The 19,028-nt window shown below is 47.1% G+C and overlaps 1 protein-coding gene and 1 long non-coding RNA gene across 2 annotated transcripts; one reads left to right on the forward strand and one right to left on the reverse strand.

Moving 5' to 3' along the window:
• Positions 1-1,642: 1,642 nt before the first annotated feature.
• Positions 1,643-18,993, reverse strand: VPS11 (VPS11 core subunit of CORVET and HOPS complexes). The gene is made up of 15 exons (XM_084783366.1): positions 18,752-18,993; positions 16,096-16,240; positions 15,870-16,005; positions 14,494-14,657; positions 13,644-13,891; positions 12,053-12,254; positions 11,550-11,701; positions 10,402-10,588; positions 9,835-9,981; positions 9,533-9,721; positions 9,270-9,431; positions 8,140-8,482; positions 7,871-8,042; positions 2,411-2,633; positions 1,643-2,117 (listed from the first exon to the last, which is right to left on the reverse strand). Exons 1-15 carry the CDS (start codon positions 18,940-18,942, stop codon positions 1,953-1,955), a joined length of 2,826 nt encoding a protein of 941 aa, XP_084639492.1. The 5' UTR covers positions 18,943-18,993; the 3' UTR covers positions 1,643-1,952.
• LOC311598330 lies at positions 2,151-7,858 on the forward strand. Its single transcript, XR_014779531.1, has 3 exons — positions 2,151-2,213; positions 2,640-3,787; positions 3,952-7,858. It is a non-coding gene; the product is annotated as an uncharacterized lncRNA (long non-coding RNA).
• Positions 18,994-19,028: the final 35 nt, after the last annotated feature.

Below are 19,028 nucleotides of genomic sequence, written 5' to 3' on the forward strand. Positions count from 1 at the left end.
AACAGCCAAGGCTACACAGAGAAACCCTGTCTTGAAAAAATGGAAGCCGGGCATGGTGGTGGTGGTGGTGCAGGCCTTTAATCCCAGCACTCGGGCGGATCGCTTTGAGTTCGAGGCCAGCCTGGTCTACAAAGTGAGTCCAGGACAGCCAAGGCTACACAGAGAAACCCTGTCCCAAAAAACCAAAAAATTAAAAAATTAAAAAAATAAAATAGAAAAGAAAAAATGGAACAACAAAACAAAACAAAAAACAAAAAGAAAAAAAAACAAAAACAAAAACAGAAAGAAAGAAAAAAAGAGTAGCCCAAAGTCAAATAACACAGCTAGGATTCAGTCTGAAGCCATCCCATCTGATCCAGTCTATCATTACTGCCAATGCAGTGACAGCCTGGAATCCCAACCCATTGGGAAACTGACAAATGAAAACTGTTGCAAGTTCAAGGCTAGCCAGGGCTACATAGAAAGGCTTTGTAAACTACAAACCCAGGAAAACATCTACCATGTTGCCTCTTTAACAAAGCTGCCCAAATCACAGTGCCCATGATTTTTCTCCTGGCCCCAGCTGGCCTGGACTTCAGGGAGATCCTCCTCAGTACTGCATGCACCACCAGCCTGCTTGTGTTTCTTTAAATCTCAATCTCAAGGGAGCAATTTGCTGACAGGGCCCCAAATAACATAAACACAGTAATATAACCTTTAACCTGAGAATTTCAAAAGGGGAAAAACATTTGAACAAAAGATCTTTTATCCTGTTTATCTGATACTGAATACAGCAGGATACTAATCTGTCTAGGCTCAAGGCTATCTGCCCTCTGTTTGTTTTAAAACACCTTAGGATTATTACATGTGTGTGCATGCATGTTTGTGTGTGATGGAAGAGGCCAATCTGAGGGAGATCTTTCACCCTGTGGCCCTAAGGCATCAAACTCAGATCATCAGGCTGTGCAAGTGGACCCACCTGCTGAGTCATCTCATGGGATCTGTAGTTTTTGAGACGGGCTCAGGCAGCCAGCCCACAGAGAACTGTGTTGAGGCTGACTTTGAACTCCTGTCTCCACCTCAGAAGTTCTGGGTTACAGGCATGGGAAGAGAGTCTTTCCCAGTTTCTGTTTGACTAAGCAAGAGCTGTTTCATATGTCTTGCTCCAGGATGCCCTTGCAGTTGAAGTTCAGTCCTACTTTTGTTTTAAGTCTTTGTAGTGAAGGCTGCTCCTAACTTGTGATCCTCCTGCCTCAGTTTCTTGTTTACTAGTGTGTGCTACCACACCCAGCATCACTAGGCCTTCTGACAAGGTTCTTCAGGAGGCTGGTGGTACATAGCTTAGTGAAATACCTGCCTTGTGTTCAAGTTCCAACACAACAAAGTTCTTCAGTGAGCTTAACTTTCCTAGATGCCACAGGCCCCGCGCCCTACTGAAATGACATGGAGCCGACCAGATAGGACCTGGGGCAGGAAGCTAGAGCTCTGGAACTCAGGGAGGTTCTTCGATATAAATTAGAGTCACCTGAGTGCGAGGTGTGACGGCACATGCCTTTAATCCCAGATTCAAGAGACAGAAGCAGGAGGATCTTTGGGAGTTCAAGTTTCAGGGCTACACAGACTCTGTCTCAAAAACAAAAAACCACCTGAAAATATTCAGCCCTCATGTCATTATACTCTTTTATTTATAGGCTTTGAGAGCAAGGACCCAAGCACAGCCTGGTGCTCATGAATGGAGAATAAAGCAGCTATTGTCCACAGAGAGGTTGCCGAGGTGCCCTTCCTCACTGGTGTGGAACACTCTATGTTGCTGGTCAGCAGGAGGACAGCAGGCTGGCAAAAGGAGGAGGCAGGAAAAGCAGATCCCTTCTTGAGTCCTGAGGGTCTGGAACTGGTCGTGTCTGCTAGCATAGCTCGCTCTCTGTCTGTGTTTCAGGGGCCCAGGGCTATAGGCTTTCCCAGGAGCTGCTTAATTAAGTTCCCCGCCTGGAGTGCATCAGCAGGTCCCGCTGCAGCCCAGCCTCTAGGCTGGAGGTCAGTCTGGCTGCAGGAGGGTCGGTCAGCAGAGTCAACTTGTTGAAAACCCCTCGGCCAAAATAGTCAGCGATCACGGAGAAGCTGTCATTCGAACACTTGAGCTAGAAGCAAAGAGGAGGAATTAGACCTGCATTGCTCTCGTGCTAACTGAAAAGGGAACAAATCCTCTGGCACTCCGAGGACTGTGACCAATGAAGGCCAGAAGAGGGCATTGGATACCATGGAGCTGGACCACAGGCGTGGTGAGCCTCCTGGTGTGGGCAATGGGAAGTTAACTCAGGCCTTCCAGAGAGCAGGAAGTGAGCTCTGGAAGTGAGCAGGAAGTGCTTTAACTACTGAGCCCTCTCCACACCACCCTGTCCCCCACCTTTTTTAATCTGCTCCTCATCCCCACCTGATGCTGGAACTGATCATGGAGATCTCGTTTCTGTTCCTGGGCCCGGATCATATCCATTACTTTCCGGTTCTCAGGGAGGCAGGTGGGGCAGTCAGCATCACTTTCTGAGTAACTCTCAAAGCAGTGCTGGTGGAAGGAGTGGCCACACAGGAAGTGGACTGAAGGCAGCTCCAAGGCACTGTTACAGATGCTGCACTTGGTCTTCTGGAAAATCTTTGGACTACAGGCCAGAGACATAAACAGTGGTAAAGACTGATGGCCACACACCCAGTGGAGAAACAGGATGTACAAGAAGGTCCCTGCACCGGGTGTGGTGGCCCATGCCTTTAATCCCAAAACTCAGGAGGCAGAGGTAGGTGGAGCTCTGTGAGTTTGAGGCCAGCCTGGTCTACAGAATGAGTCCAGGACAGCCAAGGCTACACAGAGAAACCCTGTCTCAAAAAACAAAAACAACAACAACAGGTCCCTGAGAAGGGCTGAGAAACCCTCCTGTTCTTATCACCCAAAGGAAGTTAAACAGACAAAATTCTCCAACCTGTGCCAGGTGGTAGCCTTTAATCCCCAGAGGGAGAAGCAGAAAGATCTCTGTGAGTTCAAGGCCAGCCAAGGGTATACAAAGCAACTCTGTCTGGGGGTGCGGGTGGGGGCTCCAACCTGCAGTGACGTTTGTAATTGCAAGTCATCCAGAAGGATAAACCGCTTTCCTTCAGTTTTCAAACTCTCACCAAATCTTTTTTTCTTTTTCATTTTTTGGGTTTTTTGAGACAGGGTTTCTCTGTGTAGCCTTAGCTCTCTTAGAACTCACTTTGTAGACTAGGGTGGCCTCGAAATCACAGAGATCTGCCTGCTTCTGCCTCCCAAGTGCTGGGATTACAGGCATCCACCAACACACGCGGCTCACCAAATCCCTTTAAAGGAGCCTTTCCTGCCTGCCTTATCTAAAATTGCCATAGGGGAAGATGAGAGATGCAGACCTAGTTTAGTAGCAGTGTTTACTTAGCCCAGGGTCTTCCCACGCCCATAAAGACAGACAGACAGACAGACAGACAGACATTGTTTTTCTCCCTTTGTTATTTTTAAAGATTTTTTAAAAAGATGTATTTATTTAGCCAGGCGTGGTGGCGCATGCCTTTAATCCCAGCACTCGGGAGGCAGAGGCAGGCGGATCGCTGTGAGTTCAAGGCCAGCCTGGTCTACAAAGTGAGTCTAGGATGGCCAAGGCTACACAGAGAAACCCTGTCTCGAAAAACCAAAAAACCAAAAAAAAAAAAAAAAAAAAGATTTATTTATTTATTTATTATGTCTACAGCATTCTGCCTGCAGGCTAGAAGAAAGCACCAGGTTTCGTTATAGATGCCTGTGAGCCACCATGTGGTTGCTGGGAATTGAACTCATGACCTTTGGAAGAGCAGTCAGTGTTCTTAACCTCTGAGCCATCTCTCCAGCCTTTTAAAGATTTCTATACCTGGATTTATTTTTACTTTATGTATATGAGTGGTTTTTCTATGTAAGATGTATACCACAGGAGGCCGGAGGAGAGTGCTGGATCCTATAAAGCTGAAGTTATATATGGCTGTAAGCCACCATATGGGTGCTATGAGTCCAACCCAGGCCCTGTGCAAGAACAGCTAGTGCTTTAACCACTAAGCCATCTTCTGGCCACCTCTGCCACTCCCCCCCCCCTTTTTTTTGGTTTTGTTTTTCAAGACAGGGTTTCTCTGTGTAGCCTTGGCTATCTTGGGCTCACTTTGGAGACCAGGCTGGCCTCGAACTCACTGCAATCTGCCTGCCTCTGCCTTCCGAGTGCTGGGATTAAAGGCGTGTGCCACCACCGTCCAGCTTTAAGATTTCTTTTTTAAGTTATGACATGAGTTCCAAGGAAGGGCCCGATCCCCTGGAGCTGGAGTTATAGGCAGTTGCTAGGAACTGAACTTGAGTCCTCAGCAAGAATAGGACATGCTCTCAATCCCTGAGCCATCTCTCTAGTCTCCTTCTTTTTCTCCATTTATTTTCCCAGAATTTACAACAATTTCAGACACTGTAACCATCTACCTATTTTTTTCTAGATTTCTTCCATGTGTTAAGTGTATGCCTGAGTGAGTGCATTTGCACCACTAGACTGTGAATGCCTGCAGAGGTCAGAAGACATCAAATTTTCTGGAGCTGGAGTCACAGGCAGTTGTGAGCCACCTGATGTGGATGCTGGGACCTGAACCCAGGGCCCCTGCAAGCAGAGGATGCTGGACAGATGGCTCAGAGGTTAAGAGCACTGGCTGCTCTTCTAAAGGTCCTGAGTTCAATTCCCAGTAACCACATGGCAGCTCACAACTATCTATAAAGCGATATGGTGCCCTCTTCTGGTGTACAGGTGTACATGCAAGCAGAACATTGTATACATAATAAATAAATCTTTAAAAAACAAAACAAAAAAACAGGTTAAAGTTAGTTTGCTGGGCGTGGTGGCGCACGCTTTTAATCCCAGCACTCGGGAGGCAGAGGCAGGTGGATCACTGTGAGTTCGAGGCCAGCCTGGTCTACAAAGCGAGTCTAGGACAGCTAAGGCTACACAGAGAAACCTTGCCTCAAAAAAAAACCCAAAAAACCAAAAAACAAACAAACAAAAAACAACAGGTTAAGGTATGTCTCAAGGACACGAGGGCCCAGAAGGCAGGGCTACTTGTCTATTATTTATGAAAGGCTTTATTAGGAAGGACATGATAAAGGCTAACTGGAAAGAAGACAGCATTCGAAATAAACATTTTGCAGTGTAATGGGCAGAGCAGACCGAACCCTGGGGAGCTGGGCATGTTAGTGGATGCCTATGGTGCCAGCACTTGAGGGAGAGTAAGGAGTGCAGGGCCAGCTTCAGCTGCATGAGACTGTCTCAAACAAAGAAACCCCTAAAGATGTAACACTTGAGAATGCTTCCTACTATTAATAATTCTATCCAGGCATGATGTTCCTGCAATCCCAGCACTTAGGAGGATGAAGCGGAAAGATTGCTTTGAATTGAGTTCAGGCCAGCCCAGGCCACAGGATAAGACTTAAGTCTCAAAATTAAAGCAAAATATGGGCTGGAGAGATGGCTCAGAGGTTAAGAGCACTGGCTGCTCTTCTAAAGGACCCGGGTTCAATTCCCAGCAAAAAGCACATGACACCCGGCTGTAACTCTAGTTCCAACATCCTCACTCAGATATGTATGCAGGCAAAACACTAATGCCCACAAAAAGTAAAATGAAAAAAGTAAAAACAAACCAAGCCTAGTGGAACAGGCCCATATCACAGCTACTGTGAAGGCTAAGGCAGTGGAATTGGCAGTTCATGAGTGCAAGAGGAGGCCAGGAGACTCAGTGAGACCTGTCATAAAACTAAAGAGGGCGGTAAGATGGGGCAGCAGAGGAAAGTGCTTGTTATTTGAGCTGGACAGCTGAGTTTGAGCCCTGGAATCCATGTGGGAAAATGGGATGTGGCAGTGCATGCCTGTGATCCCAGCACTCTCAGAGGTAGAAACCTGTGGGTCAGGCAGACTAGAGTATGCAGCATGGCAGAAATAAGAGCCCCTACCTCAGCAAGGCGAGAATTAGTGAAAGCAGCCCTCTGAGTTCCACACGTCCCTGTGGCACACATACCCACACTCACACACACACAAAAACAAAAAATTTTTCTGAGATTGCTGAGGGTACAGCTAATTGGCACTGTGTCTGCCTAGCATTTAAGTGGCACTGAGTTCAATCTCCAGAACTGCAAACAAAAATTTTGAAATTAAACTATCCACTTTCTGTATTTTCTAAAATCAAATTATTTCAGAACAGTTTCACAACTTAGATGTTTGCTCAGAAAAGAGAAATATTATATAAGCAGAGAAGTACTAGCCATAAAATAACCTCCCAAGCCCATTACAGACTTATGGGGCAGGAAAGGTGCCTCTACAACTAAGAGTGCACGCCCTTGCAGAGGACTTGAGTTCAGCCCAGCATACCCGGGGAGTGGGGGTGGGGCTCAGAACTGCCTGTAACTCTAACTCCTGGGGCCTGATACCTCTGTCATCTGCAGGCACCTGCACTCAACTACACATACACACACACGTACATAATTTAAACACGAATAAACAATTTAAAAAATAATAGGGCTAGACAGTGGTGGCACGTGCCTTTAATCCCAGCACTCGGGAAGCACTCGGCCAGCCTGGTCTACAAAGCTAAGTCTAGGACAGCCAAGACTACACAGAGAAACCCTGTCTCATAAAACAAAAACAGAGAAAAAAAAAAGAGTAATAAGGCTGAAGAGATGCATCATTGGTTAGACATACACATTCCTTTTGAAGAGAACTTCTATATTAAGGGCCTATAACTCCAGTTCTAGGAAATCCAATAGTCTCGTTGGCCTCTTATTCAAGCACAAGCACACTTGTGTACACACACACACACACACACACATACACAAAATCTTTAAAAATAAGATTTATGGGGGCTGGAGAGACGGCTCAGCGATTAAGAGCACTGTCTGCTCTTCCAGAGGTCCTGAGTTCAATTCCCAGCAACCACATGGTAGCTCACAGCCATCTATCCTGGTATCTGATGCCCTCTTCTGCCATGTAGGTATATGTGCAGACAGAGTACTCATATACATAAAATAAATATTTTTTTAAAAATAAGATTTATGACTAGGTATGGTGTCAAGCCCCTTGAATTCTAGCATCTAGGAAGCAGAAGCAAGTGATTGGTGTGTGTTTCAGGCCAGCCCAACCTACACAGGCAGTTCTAGGACAGCTAGAGCTATATAGTCAGACTCTGTCTCAAAAAAAAAAAAAAAAAAAAAAGGAAGGATATATAATTGATTTTTTTTTTTTTAGAATTGATTAAAATGTCTTCAAATGGCTGTGGGTCTGCAGTTATAGTGGTGTAGTGGGCACCTAGCATGTGTAAGAGGCCCTAGAGCAGTGGTTTTCAACCTCCTAGTGCTTTAATACAGCTCCCCATGCTGTTGTGACCCCCAACCATAAAAAAAATAAATAAATAAAAATAAAAAAATTTTTTTTTGAAACAGGGTTTCTCTGTGTAGCCTTGGCTGTCCTGGACTCACTTTGTAGACCAAGCTAGCCTCGAACTCACAAAGATCTGCCTGCCTCTGCCTCCCTGAGTGCTGGGATTAAAGGCGTGTGCCACCACACCCAGCCCATAAAATTATTTTTGTTCCTACTTCATAACTCTAATTCTGTTGCTGTTATGAATCACAAATATCTGATATGCAGGATATCTGGTATGTGACCCCCCAAAAATTGAGAACTGATGCCTAAGATTAATCCTTAAGAAGGAAAAAGGGGAGAAAGGAATTTTAAAAAAGGAAGAAAGAGGGAGCTCAAACCCACTTTATGAATCCTCTGTCCAGGAAAGCATGCCCCAGCACACTGACAGCCCAAGTCATCCCCGCACCACTCCGCACATCCCAACATGGTACCTCGCCTTGAGCTCTTGGATTTCCTGGCGGATACGCGTGGTCTCCTCTCTGTACCGCCTCACCCGAAGCTCATCCTGTGCAATCTGCTGGCTCTGTTTCTGCAGTTTTTGGACCAGGTAGTCTCGGATGATGGACAGGGTAGCTGTGGAGTTGTGGGCCAGGGTCTGCACCACTGAGATGGGGGGGCGGGGCAAGAGGAAATAAGGTAATGAGCCAAGCAGCACTCTGTGAACAGAGCCCACACTGGGGCAGCCTGTCCTCCCCAGTACCTAGGAGAGGTGGCATGAGGTTCTTGCTCTCGATGTGCTTGAGGACAGCCGCCACATACTCCTTGCAGTCTTCCTCCTTGCGGGCAAAGTAGCTGAGGGCCTGTTCCCACAAGGAGGGGTCCTGCTCCCCATGGCGCTCACACACCGCGATCACCTGCCGGTACTGCTCATGCTGCATGTGGTAGTGCATGATCTGCTGGAACAGCTTCCCCTGCTCATAGAGGTAAAGGACTCCATCCTGGAAGTCATGCATCTGGCACAGGACCAGCGCCTTGTCAAACACGTCACAGAATCGGCCACTCTTCAGCAGGGAGATAGCCTCTGCATGAAGTTTCTCCTTGGCCTACAGGAGAAAATGGTTGGGCCCCTAGTCATCAGAAGGCAAATCAAGTGTCTCCCTCAGTCCAATTTCCCATCAGGAAAGCCCACTTAGCCCCACAGGTAAGGTGCTACGCTCTGTAAGCCAGCAGTTCTCAGCCTGGATCTCCAAAATAATTTATATTATTTAATTTATAAAAGCAGCAAAATTAGTTATGAAGTAGCAACAAAAATAGTCTATGGGAGCTGGGCGCAGTGGTGCATGCCAGTAACCCCAGCTCTCGGAAGGCAAAGGCAACAAATCAATGTGAGTTCAAGGCTAGCCTGGTCTATAAAGGGAGTCCAGGACAGCCAGGGCTACACAAAGAAATCCTGTCTTGAAAAACTAACAACAAGCTGGGCACGGTGGTACACGCCTTTAATCCCAGCATTCGGGAAGCAGAGGCAAGAGATCTCTGTGAGATCGAGGGCAGCCTGGTCTACAAATCAAGTCCAGGACAGCCAAGGCTCCACAGAGAAACCCTGTCTCAAAAACAAACAAACAAACAAACAGAAAAAAAAAAGGAAAAGAAAAACCAATAACAAAATAGTTCTATGGTTGGGGATTACCACAACACGAGGAGCTGTACTAAAGGGTGGCAGCCTCAGGAAGGTCGAGAACCATTAGTCTAAACAAGGCAACAAAGGCAGCCACAAAACTGGAGAACAGGCATAAGAGGAACTAGCTTTTCCTTATTCACCGCCAGGGCAACACCAGTGAGCACCCAGCTGTTTTCTTTCCAGCACCTCCCATGGCTCTGGCCAGGTGTTACCTGTGGATCCTTCTCATGGGCCCAGTTCTGCAGCCGCAGCTCCAAGAGTGTGTCATAGATACCCTGGGGTGAGTCTGGCTGCACTTCGCTCATGTGCTCCAGGAAGGCTTTCAGCTCTCTTGGGTTGTTTGCAAAGATGGGGATGAACTCCTCAGAGTTGGCCTAGGACGGAGAAAAGGAAGAGGGGAGTGGCTAAGATGGCTCAGTACTCACATGCCTCTAAGCTGATCCCTGCCACTCAAAACTATTTCCCAAGGTCTCACCCGGCAGCCTAGAGCCTCCCGATCGCCTCGGCCTTCCAGACTGGACCGATAGTCAGTACAGAGTCCTTTCAGCAACTGGGTTGTCTGCTCCGGGATGTGGTGCATGAGGATCTTGCCATATCGTTTCATGTTACTCTCTGCCTGCTCAAAGGGCAGCTTACCAATATACTGAAGGGCTTCCTGATAGTTCTGTGGAGAGGTAAAAGGTGAGCTAGTACCTCCCCCACCAGGATGCATTTCTATCTTTCCCAGTATGTCCTCAAAGCTGCATTCTGCCCAATGCAAGAACAAACGTCACCTACCTTAATGTCCTCTAGCTGAATCTTCAAGTACCACTCATGATGTGCGTGGTTCTCAGCCAGATAGAGGGCATGGGAGTAGTAGCCAGCCTGCCGGAGGACCTTGATGGCTGTCTCCACATCAAAGTGGACCTCACTCTCACTCTTTGTCTGCCAACAAGACATTAAACCATTTGCATGGTAGTGTCTGCAGAAGGCGGATGAACAGGCATCGGACACAAAGGCCTGCTTCTACAGGGCAGTTACATGCTGGCTTTGAAAACATGGTAGCCAGCCCCTGCAATTCTGCTTAAAGACCCAAGGCTTTCCTCTGTCCCTGCCATTAGAAAGGTATTTCTAGGGTCCAAGGTCTTCCTTAATGGTACTTCCTGGGCTTCAGTGCCATGGAATGTTCTAGACAGCTAGCAGGAACAGCTACTCTTCTTTCTTTAGAGGAGAGCACTGGTTCCCAAGTAAAGCTGGCCCTCTGCTTTCCTATGTCCTGTTAAAGAACAGCTAGTCCTGGTAAAGCCACCTCAGGCTCAGTGAGGCTTCTAGGAACCATTGCATCCAACACCACACTTCCTTCACCTTGATAAATTCCTCCAACTTGGAGCTGTCCTTGAGCTTGGTATAGCAGTTCAGAAGCAGGGTGGTGTGATCAGCATTAGCCAGAGATTGCCGATGCAGGGTCTGTAGGTAGGCAGTCAAGTTGTGGATGCGCTGGGCATCCAGAAACTTACGGATCACATAGGATGGCTCCAACTTTCCAATGGTTCTAGAGAAATGTCAATATCATCAGGATTAGAGGGCTTGGTCAAGTCAGCTGCAGAGGCATCACTGCAGACCTGTGAGTGGGTCTTGGCTTGCCCACATCTAACAGTCAAGTTGCTATCAGTCACACAAGACTGACTGACACACTGGTTCTTTTGCTCTTTTCATTTTGTTTGGTTGGTTTTGGCTTTTATTTTATTTATTTATTTACTTATTGGTTTTTCAAGACAAGGTTTTTCTGTGTATCCTTGGCTGTCCTGGACTCACTTTGCAGTCCAGGCTGGCCTCGAACTCACAGTGATCCTCCTGCCTCTGCCTCCCTGAGTGCTGGGATTAAAGGTGTATGCCACCAATGCCCGGCTTTTTTTTTTCTTTCAGATTTTATTAATTTATTTATACAGTATTCTGCCCAAATGTGTGCCTACACACCAGAAGAGGACACCAGATCTCATTGTAGACGGTTATAACCCACCATGTGGTTGCTGGGAATTGAACTCAGAACCTTTGAAAGAATAGACAGTGCTCTTAATCTTTGAGCCATCTCTCCAGCCCCCTGATCTGACTGTTTTTGAGGCACAGTCTCATTATGTAGTTATGGCTGCCTTGGGAAATTATCTGGGCCAAGTTGGCGTTGAACTCACAGAGATGCCCCTACCTCTGCCTCCCAAAAGCTGGGATTAAAGGCGTGTGCCACCATGCTGGGCTTTGTGTTTTAAGATAGGTCCACTGTGTAAACAGACTAGTCTTGAACTCACAATTCTCCTGCTGTAGTCCGGGGACTACAGGCATGTTTCACCACACCCAGTTGTCCTCTCACTGGCAGTACCACAGTTTCCATAGGAAAAGTGAATACTTCCTGGTGAAATACAACACCTCGACCTGTGCCCTCACCTCCACATGGGTTTCAGCAACCTAGCTGCCTATTCTGCATCCAGAGCTACATCCCACAGCACATCCAGACTAACCGGATATACTGCTGCACAGCTCCATCATGGTTGCCCTTGCTGTAGAGATGGTCTCCATACTGCATGAAGATTTGAGCCAGCCCATCGCTGTCCAGATGCTGACTCTTAGCCAAGTTAATTGCCATCTCAAATAGATTCTTCTTAAATAGCATCTAGAAGAAGAGATTAGGACATTGGTAGAAGCAGTTCTGAGGTATACCCTCCCGAAACATACCCATAACAGACACAGTAGACAGTCCTGGAGTTACAACCTGCCTACAGACTAGACAAAGACCTCAAGACCAACACTAATACACTTCACCTACAGGTCTCTGTAGACAGGGGGCATGGCCTGGCTCCCAGCCATTACTTCCCTCTAAGGCCACATCTTAGATTCTAAGGAAACTGCAGAAGGCTGTGACCAAAAGGAAAGAAAAGTCATTGGGCCCGGGGGACCTAAGAAACCCACTCCTACAGCTAATTTATAGATGCTTATGCCAGCTTTGAGAACCTGGTGGCCTTGCCTCCAGTTTGGTCTGTGTGTCCTTCTCCTGCAATGCGTGGACCCGCCCATCCCGCGTCAGCACGTACAGGGAGCCCCACTCAGCGAGCACATCCACCACATCCTCAAAAACAGCACTGTAGGCTATGAACTTGTTGCACAGATCATAGATGTTGAGAATTTGCTTGTCAGAGTTCTGTGTGTCCCTGCCGGTAAACTCTGACCTGCACAGGAAAGAAAAGCACTTTAGACCACCTCTGTCTCAGTTCCCTTATGGTTCCTTCCCATGACAACTTTGGTGCTGCCCCACTCCAGTTAGAACAAATCACCTCATTGGCCCCTCTGGCAGCTCATCTCATACATGCAGAATTGTGCTGATGGCTGTGGAAAAGAACACATAATCCTGGTCTTACCCTTCAGCATCCTATCATTAATCCTAGCCAACAGAGTAGAAAGTCAAGCATCAGATGTCTGCTCAACAGAAACATCACCCATTGCCGGGGTTGTTAGACAGTGTGCTGGGTACTGAAGGAAAACAATCCAAGAGAGGCTGGGAGAGGGCTGTGGATAAAGTACTTGCCTTGCAAGCACAAGGACCCAACTTCAATCCTTAGAGCCCACATTTAAAACCAAATAAAACAGGAAAGAACCCAGGAACAGGGGTTGGCGATGGCTCAGCAGTTAACAGCACTTACTGTTCCTTCAGGGGACCCCAGTGCAGTTCCCAGCACCCATATCAGGAGGCTCACAACCACCTGTCATTCTAAGGGAGGGGATGCCTCTGACCTCCAGAGCACCTGCAGACATGTGCACAAAACCTATACACATAACTAAAGATAAGAAATTAAGAGCCGGGCGTGGTGGCACACGCTTAAATCCCAGCACTCGGGAGGCAGAGGCAGGCGGATCGCTGTGAGTTCGAGGCCAGCCTGGTCTACAAAGTGAGTCCAGGATGGCCAAGGCTACACAGAGAAACCCTGTCTTGAAAAACCAAAAAAAAAAAAAAAAAAAAAAAGAAAAAAGAAATTAAAACAACAGGTGTGGTGGCATACACTTGGGCCGGGGAAGTGGGTACAGGCAGATCCTGGGGCCTCCCTGGTTGCCAGCCTATCCACTTGGTGAGCTCCAGGCTAGTCAGAGACTCTGTCTCTAAAACAAAGTGGACAGTGCCTGAGGAGTAACACCTAAGGATGTCCTGTGGCCTCTACACACATGCACACATATATGCACCTGCACACACAAGCCCAACAGGGAGTGCTTTCACAATGCAGAAGACTCGCCATTCCCTTTTCAGTCCTCTGGAAAACTCATGCCATATACTTCCAAGTACTTTGCAGTTCCTCTGACACTCAGTCCTTTCTGGCTCTACCTAACTTACCTTAGCCAAAGAGTAAAATAACCCAATCCCAGGTCAGACCCCCTGAGCACCTCACATTTACACAGGAGTTTTACAGAAGATGTCTGCAGCAAAAACACATTTGTCCATAAAAAATAGCTAACTAAGTGCAGTGACATAAAACTCAAGTGCGACTGGCTGGGTCCCGGCATGAGGATTTAAAAAGACCACAGATCTGGTGACAAGTCTAGTCCTCTCCTTCTCCCTGGAGTCTTACTTGGGAGACACCTTCCGGTCACGGGAGACGATGACAAGGTAGCCTCTAAACCAGTGGGCGATGAGCTTATGGCCCTCGAAGGCAAAGCAGGGCCCACGTTCATCTGGCTGGTAAAGGTAGACACACTCATCTCCAGCAACAATGAACTGCAGATCCTGAGAAGGGTCGCTCAGCGCTGAACAGCGCAGGCCACAACCATGGGTGTCCAACTCCACACGAGGGTAGTCCTTTCCAGAAACTATGTAGGACTGCCAAAGGTAAGAGAAAGTTAGCAGGCTCCGTTGAAGAGGCAGCGCCTAGGCCTTCACACAGACATTCCCGGCCCAGCCTGACTCTCTCGCCATCTCTCCACTTAGCCCTCTAGTCTCTCGTCAGCGACTTGCCCTCTCCATCACTATCACCTCGCTACCGAGTATGCACTGTGGGGCCACAGTCACAAGCCACCACCAGAATCCTTCAAGTTAAAGAAATGCAACAGTTCTTCTAAAGTGTATTCCTAGGTTGGGGCAGCAGGTCAGCAACGGTATGAGCACACTAACCAGGAGGCTCCGGGCTCGATCCTTGGTACCAAACACTTTCCAAAGGCAGCTCACAACTGCCTGTAACTCCAGGAACCAGAGTTAAAGCTATGTGTCTAAGTATGCCTAACAAGAGAGAATCGCATTACTCTATTAAAAGCAGAGTTCTTTTCTTAAGTCTACCTCTTCTTAGTCTCCTACTTGAAGAAATAAACTATTACATGGGGCAAATGGTTCAAGGCTCTATGATAAAATACTTAAGACTCCCCAGCCTCTCCTTGAGCACTGGAGAGGCCCTTGTTGGTTCCCCTAGAGTATGACCTTAATTATACCTGAACATTTTCAGTTGTCACAACAAACAAGTGAGTGGTCTTTCCTGCTTGGCGAAAGGCCAGTCCAGTAACAGGATAGTTGCCCTTGTGCAAAATCTGGGTTTTGCTATGCCGGTCCCGGGTGATATCTCCCTTGTTCAGAGTAACACTGCCATCTGTGAAACCTGAAAAACAGAAAGCAGTATTTCAGTGTGGAGGAAGAGATGAGGAAGCAGAAAGAGAGAATAAGTCCACTGGGGCACTTGTAAGAAACGACAAGCGAGCCAGGCATGGTGGTGCATGCCTTTAATTCCAGTACTCAGGAGGCAAAGGCAGGCGGATCGCTGTGAGTTCGAGGCCAGCCTGGTCTACAAAGTGAGTCCAGGACAGCCAAGACTACACAGAGAGACCCTGTCTCGAAAAACCAAAAAAAAAAGAAAGAAAGAAAGAAATGACAAGCGTTCTCCTCATACCTCACTAACATGGTACCCTCAGTACATGTATTCTCTGGCTCACCTTCTCTTCTCTTCCCCTCCCTCCCCCTCTCTCTCTTTAGACAAGGTCTCTACACAGCCCTGGCTGTCCTAACACTTACTATGTAGACAAGGCTGGCCTCAAACTCCAGCATCTGCTTACCCCTACCTCCTGAATGCTGGGATTAAGGTAGTACACCATCATACCCGGCCCATTCACTGACTCATTCAAAAAGAGCAAAAGTAAATATCTTTCCATTACAATTTTTAAAAAGATTTATTTATATGTCAGGCGTGGGGACACTTTTAATCTCAGCACTCGGGAGGCAGAGGCAGGTGGATTGCTGTGAGTTTAAGGCCAGCTTGGTCTACAAAGCGAGTCCAAGGCTACACAGAAAAACCCTATCTCAAAAAACAAAACAAGATTTATTTATTTATTATTTAAACAGTATTCTGCCTGCACACCCGAAGAGGGCACCAGCTCTCATTGTAGATGGTTGTAACCCACCATGTGATTGCTAGGAATTGAACTCAGGACCTTTGGAAGAATAGACAGTGCTCTTAATCTCTGAGCCATCTCTCCAGACCACATTATAAATTTTAGTAAATCTCAAGGCCTCAAATCAGTACCCTGAGAACAACACATATGAACTGCAAAAACTTCTTCAAGTAAAATACATTTTAGAACCTAGGAATGGGGGCTGGAGAGATGGCTCAGTGGTTAAGAACACTGACTGCTCTTCCAGAGGAACTAGGTTCAAGTCCCAGCACCCACATGGCAGCTCACAACTGTCTGTTATTCCAGTTCTGTGGGACCTGACACCCTCACACAGACATGTAAACAAAACACCAATGTACATAAAATGAAAATAAATCATTTCTAGAAAGACCTAGGACTGCTGGGTTTTCCTCCTTTCTGCTTACCGATGGCCATAAAGTTGAGATTTTCATGGACCGTCAAACAAGACACAACAGTTGGTTCTGTTCCTGGGATGGCAGGGAAGATTCGAGTGCAGAGTGGATTGCCACCGTCTCTCTTCTCCAGGTTCCAGATCTTTACCTGGGGACAGACCATGGACACATGAGTGTTAGTTTCCCTCCAACCAAAAGCCAGCCCCTTACCTCTGGATCTTTCTTTTCTGGGACTTACCAGGGGGTTAATGCCCTCTTCATCCTCACCAACTGACGCCAGAATATTGTGCTGCTTCAGCTGATAGAGGTGTGTCACCCGCAGTTTGTAGGCCTGGAACCCTGTAAGCTGTAGGGAACGTGGCAAGAACCAGATCTGGCCCTCCATATGTGCAGGCAGTCAAGGAGCCTCCTTTCAAGGAGTGACAAGTCCCACCCCACCTTCTTGTCTATGGCTGCACTGCTGTAAGTGTCTGCAGACAACGAAACTCTGAAAGCATTGCTATAGTACAACGAGGAATTAAAATATTTCACGAGGGCTGGAGAGATGGCGCAGAAGTTAAAGGCACTGGCTGCTCTTCCAAAGGTCTTGACTTCAATTCCAACAACCACATGGTGGATCACAACCATCTATAATGTGATCTGATGCCCGCTTCTGGGATGCAGGCAGAATAAATCTGCCTGTATGAATAATAAATAATAAGGCTTTTGTTTGTGTTGAGGCAGGGTTTCTCTCCCTCCCTCCCTCCCCCCCCTCTCTCTCTCTCTCTCTCTCTCTCTATATATATATATATATATATATATATATATAAATGTATGTATGTCTGTAATCACAGTACTCAGGAGAGGAAGGCAAGAGGGTTAGGAGTTCAACGTCACCCTTGGCTATATGTGAGCTACGTGAGATCTTGTGTTGAAAAATTTTTCAAAAGAGAAATGGAAATGACACACATAAATACACATCTTAAGAGATATCACATTCTACCAAGAAGAGACTTGATACCATATGAGCATATACGGGGGGAGGTAATCCCCCTCAGGAACAGTCATAAGGGAGGGGAATAAGGGGACAATGGGAGGGAGGGAAGAATGGGAGGATACAAGAGATGGGATAACCATTGAGATGTAACAAGAATAAATTAATAAAGGAGAAAAAAAGAAAAAAAAGAGATATGACATTCACACAACTTCAATCATCAGATACTGTTATGACTTCTGTTTTAGAATTATCATTGCTAATTTCCTACTAAGTTTAATTTTTTAAAAAAGATTTATTTATTTATCATGTATACATTGTTCTGCCCACATATGCACCTGCACACCAGAAGAGGCCACCATGTGGTTGCTGGGAATTGAACTCAGGTCCTTAGGAAGAACAGTCGGTGTTCTTAACCTCTGAGCCATCCCTCCAGCCCAGCTAAGTTTAATTTAGAATTAAAGGTATGATCAATATGTGTTGTCACTGACTTAGCCATTTTTAATTTACAATGATACAAAAATGATGTGCAGTAGAAATCCTACTTTGAAGGTCCGAGTGGCAGAGCACTAGAGGAGGAATATTTCTAACTGCCAGCCTTTCCTCGGCTAGTAATATGGGCAACATACTCTCTTGGAGGGCAGCCCTTAATCCCAGTGGAGACAGAGGCAGGCAGATCTCCGTGAGTTCAAGGCCAGCATGGTCTACACATTGAGACCCTGTCAAAAAAAATTTTTTTAAAGATACAGCAGGGCAGTAGTGGGACACACCACTTGGGAGGCAGAGGCAGGGGGATCGATGTGAGTTCAAGGCCAGCCTGGTCTACAAAGTGAGTCCAGGACAGCCAAGACTACACAGAGAAACCCTGTCTCAAAAAAACAAAACAAAAAGATTCTCTCTTGTGCTGCTGGTCAGAACTACTTCCTGTCAGCAATGGAATCGCAAGACAACAACTGACACAGTACAGTGACTCTGCTACTATCTAGACTGGTAGGCTAGGCATATCAAATGCATTTTTGGCTTATAATACGTCCCATGGGGCTGGAGAGATGGCTCAGAGGTTTAAGAGCACCACCTGCTCTTCCAAAGGTCCCGAGTTCAGTTCCCACCAACCACATGGTGGCTCACAACCATCTGTAATGAGATCTGGTATCTTCTTGTGGTGGGCAGGCACACATATGGGCAGGATACTGTATAAATAATAAATAAGTCTTTTTTAAAAATACGTTCCATTTATGATGGATTAGCCTGGGTGCAACTCTGTCGTAAGTTGGAGAAAGCAGCGCCTAGGTAGTTTGTCACCGTGGCTTCTGGGGGCCTCACTGTACTTACATCAGAATCTAGGTAATACCATAAACATTCCTTAAACATTCCAAGGGCTTTCCCACACATCTTTCAAACAAAGCAAACAAATTCCTTGTCTCGTTGACCTCCCTGCCTACAGTATTAGACAGGCAAGGTTAACACCTTGCACACACACTTTTTTTTTTCTTTTCTCTCAAGACAAGGGTTTCTCTGTGTAGCCTTGGCTGTCCTGGACTCGATTTGTAGACCAGGCTGGCCTCGAACTCACAGCGATCCGCCTGCCTCTGCCTGTGCCACCACACCCGGCTGACACACACACACATCTTTTGAAGGCAAGTTGCTTCTACTTGTGAGGAGAGCGATCTTAAACGTGTCAAACTGGCATTAACAACCTTTTGACAGAAAAGGAAACTGAAGCTGAGAGCTAAACGACTTGCCCAGGGCTGCTCAACTGACAAGTCAGAAAATGAACCTTCCTTCTTTCCTCCATCAGACCACAGAGAAGTCTGGGCTCGCATCGAAGTGCGAGCGTGCAAAGCGCCACTGACAGCTTCCATCCCAGCTGGAGGGATCTCTTCTGGCATCCTCTGAGGAAAGAAACAGATCCAAAAGAAGGATATCTCCAAAGACCAGGCTCCCGCGGCCTGAGTCGCAGACAGTGATGCCGGGAGGGAGGCAGAAGAACTTGGAGGCAGCGGATCCAGAGGCCGGCGCGGCCCCAGGAGCGGCCCCATCGTTACCCAGCGGCTCCTTCACCAGCTCCTTCTCAAAGAAAACGAAGCGCCGCCACTGCAGGTAGGCCGCCATCTTGACCCTGGGTCCCCGCCTCCGGAAGCAACATCACGTGAACCGCACAGGCGAGTCACGTGAGAGGCAGCCTCCCGGAGCATGCG

This window comes from Acomys minous (assembly GCF_964271855.1).
Source record: "Acomys minous genome assembly, chromosome: 5".
NCBI lineage: Eukaryota > Metazoa > Chordata > Mammalia > Rodentia > Muridae > Acomys > Acomys minous.

What these genes read in the sequence shown, in the direction of transcription:
- VPS11 (XM_084783366.1), bottom strand. Translation starts at nt 18,942, where the DNA reads ATGGCGGCCTACCTGCAGTGGCGGCGCTTCGTTTTCTTTGAGAAGGAG. An exon ending in AGCCTGGTCTTTGGAGATAT is followed by an intron (nt 16,241 to 18,751) that starts CCTTCTTTTGGA and finishes GCCTGCACATAT; the next exon opens with GGAGGGCCAGATCTGGTTCT. An exon ending in ACACACAGACCAAACTGGAG is followed by an intron (nt 11,702 to 12,052) that starts GCAAGGCCACCA and finishes CTCTTCTTCTAG; the next exon opens with ATGCTATTTAAGAAGAATCT.